This window comes from Pelophylax lessonae (genome assembly GCF_965119305.1).
Source record: "Pelophylax lessonae genome assembly, chromosome: 7".
Classification (NCBI taxonomy): Eukaryota; Metazoa; Chordata; class Amphibia; order Anura; family Ranidae; genus Pelophylax; species Pelophylax lessonae.
Window position 1 is genome coordinate 204282411 of NC_138774.1, and position 13099 is coordinate 204295509.

The 13099-nt window shown below is 41.4% G+C and overlaps 1 protein-coding gene across 1 annotated transcript in view; it reads right to left on the reverse strand.

The window, feature by feature from the left end:
• The window catches only part of ANAPC2 (anaphase promoting complex subunit 2), a 31097-nt gene that overhangs the window by 16307 nt on the left and 1691 nt on the right, over positions 1-13099 (reverse strand). Inside the window, exons 2-5 of the mRNA XM_082263908.1 lie at positions 9893-10509; positions 7536-7668; positions 1497-1671; positions 289-408 (exon numbers count right to left, since the gene is read on the reverse strand). Of these exons, the coding sequence (XP_082120034.1) occupies positions 289-408; positions 1497-1671; positions 7536-7668; positions 9893-10509 (1045 nt within the window). The remainder of the gene's footprint in view (positions 1-288; positions 409-1496; positions 1672-7535; positions 7669-9892; positions 10510-13099) is intronic.

The window sequence follows — 13099 nt, forward strand, 5'->3', positions numbered from 1 at the left end:
CACATATATGCCAGCACCTGCACCCAAAGCCAACTGACAAATCGGCTAGGGGTGCAGACATTGCAGGATCTCTGGACAGGTAAGTGTCCTTATATTAAAAGTCAGCAGCTACAGTATTTGTAGCTGCTGACTTTTACATTTTTTTTTACAGACAGGAATTCCGCTATATTGATTGGCTTTACTGGTCAAATGCAGCCTGCTATTCACATCAATGAATTCATAAAAATATACACACACATCTACACAAGCTAAAATACAGAATATAAAAGATAGAAATAGAATTCTCACCGGGATGTAGCAACCTGGTCTCTAAAGCAGATTTCAGGCTTGAAAGTAGTTCCTGCCTCTGATTGGTCCGTTCCAGACAGTACTTTAAATCCTTGATGGCTGGTTTAGAGTCAGGAAAATCTGGATAAAATAAAAGTCAAAAGGTAACCGATCACAAGAGATATATTGTACAGTATTATAGGTCACCCCTGCTACCATCTCCTTCTACAATTTTAACTTCCATTGATGTTAGGCTTACAGAGCTTGAAGCAAAATTACAAGCACCCTGCTCCATGAAATATGACCTTTGGCATCCAGCACTGACATTAATAGCTGTCTGCTTTCTGAGTCACTGGTTAGAAAAAAGCACGCAGCCAGTGAAGCCACTGGATCAGCATGCCAGCTAGGTAACTAACCACTGTAGGAAGAAGTTTCAGCCTATGGCTATTAACCAGTTGCTGACCACATGCCGTGTATTTACTGCGGCAGTGTGACGCTCCCAGGCAAACCGACGCAGGGCTATCTCGGTCGCGCACCTGCAGCTAGGGGGCTCTCCTGCCCCTGCTCGTCACTGGTCCCCCCAAAAGTGTTAAAAATGTCAGTCATGGGTCCAATCTGTCTGAAGCAATGTCGCAGTCCCACAAAATAAACAAAAAAACAAACAATCGCAGATCGCCACCATTACTAGCAAAGAAAAAAAAAAAAAACAATAAAAATGGCATAAATCTTTTCCGTAGATAGTAAACGCAATAACTTTTGCGTAAACCAATCAAAATACACTTATTGCAATTTTATTTACCAAAAATATGTAGCAGAAAACAAATTGGCCTAAAATGTTAAAAAATTTTTATTTTTTTTTTATTTTTTTTTCGGGAATCTTATATAGCAGAATGTGAAAAATAGTTTTTTTTTCAGAATTGTAGCTCTTTTTTTTTGTTTATAGCGCAAAAAAATAAAAAAATTGCACAGCTGATCAAATACCACCAAAATAAAGCTCAATTTGTGGAAAAAAAAGGACATCAATTTTATTTAGTTACAGTGTCGCACGACCGCGCAATTGTCCGTTAAAGTAACGCAGTGCCGAATCGCAAAATAGGGCCTGGTCATTAAGGGGGAAAATCTTCCGGTCCAGAAGTGGTTAAAAGAGTTTTTCTGCTGTACATTAGCAATCTTTGCAATATACACAGAAAGAGCAGCAATACTTCTTAAATCAACAGTTTACTACTTACCTCGGATAATGCAGAAGAGTTCGTCGATGCGCATGCTAGCGTACAGGCGGTAGAAGAATCGCTGAACATGACAACGCCACCGTTTCAGGATACTCATAGCTTTAAGTTTGGAGGCTTGTGATGTCTCGTCTTGCAGGAAGACCTTACTGAGCCAGCCAATCACCTTCTCTATCCACTGTCAAAACAGAGGGTTATAGTTGTGTTGTCAAAGCACTCGTACAAATCACACTCTCAAGCTTTCTTACATACAGTGTCCGATCAATACCAGACCAATTCAGTATTTTAATGGACTATCTAAACGATGTATTCTAAAAGAATTATAATATTAGTTATAAAATAGTTAGGTTATGTTCATCAGACAGAATAATAGGAGTGCGTATCAAGTGACAAACGACTGACAAACCAATCATTTACAGTTTAATGCCTATTGATAGTTTACTGTTGCTACAAAGCCCTTTGCCAGGTACATGTTCATCGGATTAATTTTTAATAATCTATCACCTGGTAAGTAACCAAGAAAAAAAAAAAAACAATTCTATTTACAGGCGTGCAAACATTTTATGCAGGTGTGAAAAAAATGCTGTAAAGTAAGAATTCGTTCATAAACATATTTAATACATTGTTTATTTTTTTTTTATCAAATTTACAAAATACAAAGTGAGCAACAGAAGAAAAATCAAAATCAATTCAATATTTGGTGCGACTTGCCTTTGGCTTCAAACCAGCATCAGTTCTTCCACTTGCACAAAGTCAGGGATTTTGTAGAATTAGAGTCAGGTGTAGGATTAACCAATTATACCAAGTAGGTGCTAATGATCATCAATTTCATATGTAGGTTGAAACATGGTCATTAACCACTTGCCGACTGCCTAACGCCGATCTACGTCGGCAGTCAGCCCCTCACAGGCAAAGTGAGGTAGGGCTACGTCACTAGCTTGTGAGGGTCTAGGGAGCGAGCGCGCGCTCCCGCGTGGTCACGGACCCCCCCGCGCGTGTGACCAGCGGACCCGATGTCCGCCGGTCACTCGGCGATCGGCGGGGGAGAGGGAGAATGTCAGGCAGCTTGTGTAAACAAGCCACCTGTCATTCTCCTCGCTGTAAAGACACTGATCAAACGGATCTAGTATGTAGATCCGTTGATCAGTGTCCTTACAGCTCAAGCCACAGCCAATCACAGTAGAAAGCACGCCCCTAGGGATACACACAGCCCCTCCCTCCCAAATAAAGTTAACCCCTTCACAACCAGTGTATTTTTACAGTAACAGTGCATATGTATAGCACTGATTACTGTAGAAATGTCACTGGTAACCACAAAAGTGTCACAAATGTCAGTCAAGGGTCCGATCTGTGCGCCGCAATGTCGCAGTACCGCAAAAAAAAAAATTGCAGATCGCCGCCATTACGCGTTAAAAAAAAAAAACAACAAAAATGACAAAAATCTTTCCCTTTGTTAGTAAACGTGATAACTTTTGCGCAAACCAATCAAAATACGCTTTTTGAGATTTTTTTTACCAAACATAGGTAGCATAAAACAAATTGGCTGAAAATTTAAAAAAAATTTTGATTTTTACTTTTTTTTTGGGGGGAATTTCATATAAAAAAAATGTGAAAAATATTGTTATTTTTGCAAAATTGTCGCTCTTTTTTTGTTTATAGCGCGTGATCAAAAAATCGCACAGGTGATCAAATACCACCAAAAGAAAGCTCTGTTTGTGGGAAAAAAGGACGTCAAATTCGTTTAGGTACAGCGTCGCACGACCGCGCAATTGTCCGTTAAAGTCACGCAGTGCCGAATCGCAAAATACCCCCTGGTCAGGAAGGGGGTAAAATCTTCCTGGGGCTTAAGTGGTTAAGTAAAACAGAAACCGCTGTGTAGTAGGCTTAAAACTGGGTGAGGAGCAGCCAAACTCTGCTACTAAGGTGAGATTGTGGAAAGTCATACACCATGGCAAGACTGAGCACAGCAACAAGATACAAGGAAGTTACACTACATCAGCAAGTTATATCCCAAGCAAAGGTTTCAAAGCAGACTCCTGATGTGCTGTCAAGGATCTTTGGAAGAAAAAAAAAAAAGTTGAGGACCATAGATGCAGTGGTTAGCCAAGGAACCAGAGGGACCCATGTACATCTATCTACTGTCTGGAGAACTCTGGCCACAAGTGGACTTCATGGAATAACTGTGGCAAATAAGCCATTACCTCCAACGCGGAAACAAGGCTAAGTAACTCAACTATGCATGAAAACATAGGAATTGGGGGTACAGAAAAATGGAAGCAGGTGCCCCAGACTGAGGAGTCGAAATTAGAATATTTGGCTGTAGCAGGGTGCAGTTTTTTTTTTGCAGAAGGGCTGGAGTGGTACAATTATGAGTGTTTTGTTAATTGATAAAAATAAACTATTAACACTTCTATTTCGGAAAGCAGTCTTCAGTTACAGCATTTTTCACACCTGCCTAAAACTTTTGCACAGTAGTGTGTATATAAATGTTTTACATATCACTCCTTCACCTTTGTACAGCAGGTAAGCCTAAAGGTATGTGGTTACACACTTCAGCTGTTCTCCCAACAGCATGTTCAGTTTCAATAGGACACACACATGAAAAGGGATCCATCCAATGGAAGCATTCCATTTCTATTGGTTGTTCAAATGCGTGCGTATATATATATATATACACACACACACACACACACACACACACATATACACATACATACATACATAATATATATATATATATATATATATATATATATATATATATATACAGTGGGTACGGAAAGTATTCAGACCCCCTTAAATTTTTCACTCTTTGTTATATTGCAGCCATTTGCTAAAATCATTTAGGTTCATTCTTCTTCCTCATGAATGTACACATAGCACCCCATACTGACAGAAAAACACAGAATTGTTGACATTGTTGCAGATTTATTAAAAAAGAAAAACTGAAATATCACATGGTCCTAAGTATTCAGACCCTTTGCTGTGACACTCATATATTTAACTCAGGTGCTTTCCATTTCTTCTGATCATCCTTGAGATGGTTCTACACCTTCATTTGAGTCCAGCTGTGTTTGATTATACTGATTGGACTTGATTAGGAAAGCCACACACCTGTCTATATAAGACCTTCCAGATCACAATGCATGTCAGAGCAAATGAGAATCATGAGGTCAAAGGAACTGCCTGAAGAGCTCAGAGACAGAATTGTGGCAAGGCACAGATCTGGCCAAGGTTACAAAAAGATTTCTGCTGCACTTAAGGTTCCTAAGAGCACAGTGGCCTCCATAATCCTCAAATGGAAGATGTTTGGGACGACCAGAACCCTTCCTAGAGCTGGCTGTCCGGCCAAACTGAGCTATCGGGGGAGAAGAGCCTTGGTGAGAGAGGTAAAGAAGAACCCAAAGATCACTGTGGCTGAGCTCCAGAGATGCAGTCAGGAGATGGGAGAAAGTTGTAGAAAGTCAACCATCACTGCAGCCCTCCACCAGTCGGGGCTTTATGGCAGAGTGGCCCGACGGAAGCCTCTCCTCAGTGTAAGACACATGAAAGCCCGCATGGAGTTTGCTAAAAAACACCTGAAGGACTCCAAGATGGTGAGAAATAAGATTCTCTGGTCTGATGAGACCAAAATAGAACTTTTTGGCCTTAATTCTAAGCGGTATGTGTGGAGAAACCAGGCACTGCTCATCACCTGTCCAATACAGTCCCAACAGTGAAGCATGGTGGTGGCAGCATCATGCTGTGGGGGTGTTTTTCAGCTGCAGGGACAGGACAACTGGTTGTAATTGAGGGAAAGATGAATGCGGCCAAGTACAGGGATATCCTGGACAAAAACCTTCTCCAAAGTGCTCTGGACCTCAGACTGGGCCGAAGGTTTACCTTCCAACAAGACAATGACCCTAAGCACACAACTAAAATAACGAAGGAGTGGCTTCACAACAACTCCGTGACTGTTCTTGAATGGCCCAGCCAGAGCCCTGACTTAAACTCAATTGAGCATCTCTGGGGAGACCTAAAAATGGCTGTCCACCAACGTTTACCATCCAACCTGACAGAACTGGAGAGGATCTGCAAGGAGGAATGGCAGAGGATCCCCAAATCCAGGTGTGAAAGACTTGTTGCATCTTTCCCAAAAAGACTCCTGGCTGTATTAGATCAAAAGGGGGCTTCTACTAAATACTGAGCAAAGGGTCTGAATACTTAGGACCATGTGATATTTCAGTTTTTCTTTTTTAATAAATCTGCAACAATGTCAACAATTCTGTGTTTTTCTGTCAGTATGGGGTGCTATGTGTACATTCATGAGGAAGAAGAATGAACTTAAATGATTTTAGCAAATGGCTGCAATATAACAAAGAGTGAAAAATTTAAGGGGGTCTGAATACTTTCCGTACCCACTGTATATATATATATATATATATATATATATAATCTCACAAAAGTGAGTACACCCCTCACATTTTTGGAAATATTTTATTATACCTTTTCATGTGACAACACTGAAGAAATGACACTTTGCTACAATGTAAAGTAGTGAGTGTACAGCTTGTATAACAGTGTACATTTACTGTCCCTTCAAAATAACTCAACACAAAGCTATTAATGTCTAAATTGCTGCAACAAAAGTGAGTACACCCCTAAGTAAAAATGTCCAAATTGGGCCCTTATGGTTAAGGGATAGTGGAAGAAGGGGTGGATTAGAGAAGACCCAATCAAACAACCTTTTTACACAATGCAGATTAACCCCTTAGGTTTCACAGCGACTAGAACATGCTTTATTGCATATACAGACTGATTTTACCATTGTGGGTTTAGTAACACTTCAATTGTCATTCCCCTCTTTCCACCATTGCTTATACTCTCCTTTGCTTCACTCACCCGGTTTCATTTAACTGCTGAAGAAAATGGAAATAGCCAGTTTTTCTAGGTATAAGGTAGCATATAAATCTCTCTTTTTTCTTCCACAAAGTAGTACTGACTGAGCAGCCAATAGCCAGTACCAAAGGCTGTTACATGGGTGAGGAAGCAAGTCCTTAAAGGCGAAGTTCACCTTTTATTTTTTCTAAATTCCAGATCTCCTATGTACCAATATAGCATTAATATACTTTTTTTTTTGCAAAAAAAACAGCTTTCTATTAATTCTACACAGGCTTACCTCACTCTCTTCATAGTTGTTTAAACACACTGCTCGATTACTTCTGCCTACTTCCTGGACAGACTTTAAAGCTGGATACACACTATCCAACTTTTGTGGTTAGATTTCCTTCAGATTTACCTTTTCTATGTAGTGCAAGGACCTGCCAGATTGCAGACAAATTGAAAGTGTTTAGGTTTGACCTCATATTATCTGGTTTTGGTAAGTCTAAAGGAAAAAGTCTTCAGAAAATCTTATAGTGTGTATGGCCCATTAGTCATGACACCGGAAATAGTTGACCAGCTGAGGGTAGATTATGCAGGGTGTGTGCTAATGAGCTGGTCAACTCCTTCTTGTCTCATGACCTAAAGTCTGTCCAGGAAGTAGGCAGAAGTAATCGAGCAGTGTGTTTAAACAGCTATGAAGAGAGTGAGGTAAGCCTGTGTATAATAGAAAGCGGTTTTATTTTTGCAAAAAAAGTATATTAATGCTATATTGGTACATAGGAGATCTGGAATTTAGAAGAGAAAAAAAAAAAAAAAAAAAGGTTAACAAAGGTGAACTTAGCCTTTAAAGTTGTGTAAGCTTCAACCAGGTCAATCCTAATTAGGGCCAATGTTGATGGGCTTTTCTTTGCTTTAGAATGGCTTCTCTCCCTATACAAGTCTATGGATGATAAAGCAGGTCATCTGCACCTGCAATGAACTCTGAAGGATCTCATAAGTGTCTCCAACTGACTGCTGCATTTGCCTATCAAATCCTTTCAACACAGACCCTTACACACAGGGCTTTAACTTTCTGTTCCAGCAGGCAAACTGAAGCGCTAGGGTAAACGGGTTTAGGGGGTCCCCCCCCATACATGCATAAAGCACAGGCTCAATTTTGGTTGGGTATCTCAAAATTACCTCTAAGAATTCAGTAAGAAAGGATCTCTCGTAGTCTCCACGACATCTCTTCTCCATTCTCTGCTCAATCATCTTGTGTAGAATAGTGGTGACTGCATCTGAGCACACTCTCTCCAGTAGATTCAACCTGTGGCTACAGTTAGTGATGTCATGTAAAAGGCACAATAAAAACTCCCTCCAAACATCAAACATTTGCCCATCTCTATAATGAATCTGTTACATAACTCCAATATAACTACAGAATGTATTTGATGGTGTTCCTATCCTATGCATCATATGTACTAGTGAATAAACTTACATAAAACGCAAAATGCTCCAATTGCATGTGATTGGCTACTGCTACATACTTGTTTAGCCAACACCATAGGGAACCATTTGTGACATCTGTTAAGCGGAGGTGCAAGCAGGAAAATATTTTATTACAAAAGAGACATAATAATTGGTATCTTCTGCAATAAAGGCCTTCTTACCTTCCTCTTCAGATTTTCTATACACTGCACACAGTGTTGTACATGCACAGCTCAGTGCTCAACTCCACCATCTGCTAACCCCTAGAGTTACGCCATCACACGCTGGTCAATCAAGGCAGCCAAAGACCACACACAGAGGAAGCAGGGAGATGTTGCCTCCAGCAAGGAAGCTTATTGATTTTACAAGGCTGAAGAGGAGGTGAGTATTTGCAGATATTTCTACTACACTTGCACATTTCCCGTGTTTTGTGTATTAAAAGAATGTACAGAATAGTACCTGTTGATCTGCTAGAAACCTCGCAAGTTTCTAACTTTCCATTTAAAATGACAACAGAGTGCTTCTGCTACACTGAAATCCCAAGCAATGTCAGTGGTGGCAAGGAAATTAGCAGTACACTGGATTTTTTGGCAGGATCATCTGGAATATTTTGTACTTGCAGTATTTTTAAAGGAAATCATGGGGAAATGTGCAGGCATTGCAAACATGTACTGAATATGTACAATTTTTCATCCAAAGGGATGTCATCAGGGGCCTCACAATAGTGATTATACAAGTGTACTATTTGGTAAGTATGCACTTTACATATTTTGTTGATTGGATTCACATCATGAGGATCTTATATATGATGGATTTTCTCTACAGTTAAATTTGTCTGAGGTGTTCAAAATCTCTTCTGCGGATTGGAGAAAAAAAAAACCAAACAGGGTACTAAGGATTTTTGTTTTATAATCAGCCAGGTTTTTTAGGCGATATGGGGGGCCAAATTACACAGTACACTTTATACTGTATTTTGTATTTCCGTAATCATTTTTATATGAATAAATGGTTGTGGAATAAATCATCTGAGTTTCCATTATTTCTTATGAGGAAATTCGCTTTCATATAAGAGCGCTTTGGATTACAAGCATGCTTCCAGAATGATTTATGCTCTCAAACCAAGGTATTAACTGTATATAATTTATTAGATATGCCTTTTGCGTATTACATTGTGAATCACACTCAGGATTCATATAGGTTTGGATTGTAACACATGGTCCTTCTTTTGGAACACAGGACTTTTTGTGTATTACTTTGAAAAGCGCACACAGAACTATTACACATTTTGACTATAACACTTGTTGCTGCATTTGAAACACAGGACTTTCATATCGGTTTTGAATATAAAATTTGGATTGTAACACCTGGCTTTTTTTGTTTAGAATCTTAGGATTTTTCACAATATTATATGATTTGATTGTTTTACTTCATGTAAAATATCCTGTTTATGCGATCACGCTGCAAGTTTTATATTTTATACTCTTAGGCTTCTTGCACACGGGTGGTGCGCATGACGGAGTCCGTTCTGCTTAGCGGAGGATCGATCCGCCGATCCCCGCTGAGCAGGCGAATGACAGCTCCGTCTCCGCTCTGTGTGCAGAGACGAAGCTGTCAGATCCCCACTCTCCTCTATAGAAGAACGGATGAGAACGGACCACCTGTCCATTCTCATCTGATCCTATCCTCCAGACGGATGGAAAATAGGGTTTCCATCCGTCTGGATTTCACGGACAAAATCAGATCAGATGTCAGCGAACATGTCTCTGCTGACACCCGCTGCTCCATAGGGCCGCCCGGAGCATTCGATCCGGTCTGCCTGAAAAACTGACAGGCGGATCAGAAAGGCAGTGTGAAAGGGGCCTTCTGCATACGGCTAACAAGACTACAGTCCTGTGATCAAATGTAGTGATGGATGTGTAATCAGTGATAGAAGTGACATCGATGAGTAAAAACTAGATCTCTAGGCATAATGTTTACCATGTCATAGTGTTTACTCTGTTTCTATGTGGGTATATGGTTAACAACGTACAATGAATGATATTGATGACATATTGGTATGGAGAACTTACAAGATGCTGTTGAGCTGCTGAAACTGCTCCATGGCAGTGCTGCACCAGCACTGGTCCTTAGGGCTCTCACAACCAGCACAATCAGAGTCCTCTACCACGGGGTCCTCAGAATCACTCTCCTGCTCGTTCATGCTGCTGTCACAGTCGCTGACACTATCATCCCCCCTCTTCTTCTGCCTCATGTAAATCTTAAACGTCCGACTATAAAACTGCTGAACCATGTTTTGGAAAGTCTTGGAGGTGGAAAAGAAGAGGATAGCTTTAAACATGGTAAAAACTTTATCCCTCAACATCTGGGAATCTGAGCCATGCAAGAAGCCCATGTCTGCCCACCTACCAAGGATCTCCAGGCTTTTTAGGTATGGTTCCAAACGGGACAAAAGGAGACGGAAGGTGTCCAGTAAGAGCAGTACACATTCCTGCTCTTCAACAGCATTCTCATGCTGGTTGATACCATTCCAGAACTCTGGAGCAATGTTCCTCTGCAGATCCATCTGCAAGACTTCGATGAACCATTCTTCCACCACAGTATGCAGGCCACAGACACGGAGCACATCTAAGGCTATTTTCAGATCGCTTTCCCTGATCGACTCATCAGTACCAGATCTTGGAGCAGCCTGAAACAAGAAAAAGCAAGAGATTTCAGAACAAAATTATGAGATGGACACAACATGGTAAAAACACAGTTATAAGTAATATCTGCCATCTGGTGACTTACTTCTCTCCTTACATTGCAGTGTCTAAGGGCTCATTCACAAGAGCAGCCAGGCTTAGATAAAAGCAGGGGGTTGAGTCGCAGTTTTACTGCCCCCTAGATACCCACTTAAAAAACACAGCAATGCAGCTATACAGTGCTGTACCCATGCTGTGAGGTTTTGCTTTTTGGAAAAAGACAAGTTGCATTTGGCAGGCAGTACTACTGCTTAAAGCAACCCATTAAAGCGAGTGGGACTGAACCACAACCTCATGCAATGCACACAGTTGCAGTGGCTTAGCATTATGAGGGTTAAAGTAGGTGGTGAGGTGGCAACAGATCGCCTCCTCACTGCCTGTCAAATGCCCTCCTAAAAGCGATCCACCACGACAAGCTCTGCCTCACATGAGCCCTTAGTGGGTAGCGTGCTTACAACAAAGGATAGGTTCACCTTCTGGAACATGTTACGATGTATGGGCAAACAGCTTACACCAACAGTCTGTAGGAGTCCAGCATCTACTGGTTGTGGGTGCAATTCTTTGCAGGCTCCTACAAACGTTTTATTTATTTTTTTAAATGCACCTTTTTTTACCTGCACAAAATGTGCATTTTTTAAAAACGTGAATGTATGCTTTAAAGCAGAGCTTCACTCAAAAGTAAATTATTGCTGCTTCACTCCCTGCAGGAAGAAAGGGCTGGATCCCAGGGACTGTAAGTACCTGATTTTAGAGTCGGTTCACACTAAGGCGACACGACTCTGTACTACTTCGGGGGCGACTTGTGCATTGCCATGCACCACGACTTCGGAGCGACTTGCATGGACTTCACATAATGGAAGTCTATGCAAGTCGCTCCGAGGTCGCCCTGAAGTAGTACAGGACCCTTTTTCTAAGTCGGAGCGACTTGTGTCGCTCCTATTAGAACGGGTCCTGTAGCGGTCAATGGACCGCGACTTGTCAGGCTGACCAATCGCCTGACAAGTCACGCTAGTGTGAACCGAGTCAAGTCAGTAGCTATAGTATTTCTCAAAAAAAAAAAAAAAAAAGATCATATTTTAAGCACAGGGCCGCTTTATTCAATTCCCATCTGTATAGTGTTTTATTGTCCTCTACAATCCAACAACATATTGTCATGAGTTAAATATGTAGGCGTCCACTGCCACCCTTAAACAATAGGTAAACTTTAAAACAAAGTGCATTTATCTTTTCTTTTTTGCCCTCTACAGAATACATTTGTCCAATGGTGGTGCATGAGTTCAAAAATTGGTGCAGCTCTGCAGAGAAACCAATCAGCTTCCAGGTATTAGGGTACATTCACACTCAGGCCCCGTTCACATGGGGGCGACGCTAACGAGCAGCGCGCCGCGACCTCGGAACGGCCGCCATGGACTTCATAACATTGAAGTCTATGGCGGTCGCCTCCTGGTCGCCCCAAAGAAGCTCCGGACCCTTTTTCTAAGTTGGAGCGACTTGTGTCGCTCCTATTAGAACGGGTCCGCAGCTTCCCTATGGAAGGCGACCTACGGCGACCAGGTCGCCTCAGTGTGAACCGGGACTGAACGTGGGTTTGAAATCGAGTTCAGCTGAATGTAGCTTGTCGCCATTCCACAAATAGAGCTTTCTTTGGATGGTATTTGATCACCTATGCAATTTTTATTGTTAGTGCTATAAACAAAGAAAGACCAACAATTTTGAAAAAAACAACAATATTTTTACTTTCTGCTATAAAACATTCCCAATAAAAAAAAAAAAAAAATTAAAATACAATTTCTTTATCAGTTTAGGCCAATTTGTATTCTGCTACATATTTTTAGTATAAAAAAAATCCCAAAAAGCTTTTATTAATTGGTTTGTGCAAAAGTTATAGCAATTACAAACTAAGGGATATTTAAGGACTTTATTTTTTTATTAGTAATGGCGGCGATCAACTATTTTTAGCGGGACTGCAACATTGGGGCGGACAAATCTGTCACTAAGTGACAATTTTTGGGGACCAGTGACACCAATACAATGATCAGTGCTAAATATTACGCACTCTTACTGTATAAATGACACTGGCAGGGCATGGGTTAACATCAGGGGTGATCAAGGGGTTAAGTGTGCTCCTAAGGAATGTTTTCTAACTGTGGGGGGGGGGGGGGGGGAGGTGGACTGACTGCAGTAAGAGAGATCTGTGTCCCTGATTACTAGGAACACATGATCTCTCCCTTCCTGTCTGACAGAACAGCCGTCTATCTTGTTTACATAGGCAGGCGGCCATTCTGTCTGTCTCCTTGACAAACGCAGGAGACCAGCGGCGATCGTGGCCGCCGGTCCCGTGGACTGGCTCCCGCTGTGTCTTATTACATGCGCGCCCCCTAGAGCCTCAAAGCAAAATCACGTACATATACGCGATTTTACGCTTAAGGGCTCTTTCACACGGTCCACCTCCATACCTCCATAGGCGGACCCGTGCTGCGCTTGCAGTGCGGAGAGGGAGGTGTCACAGCCCCCACTGCTCTCTATGGGGAATCG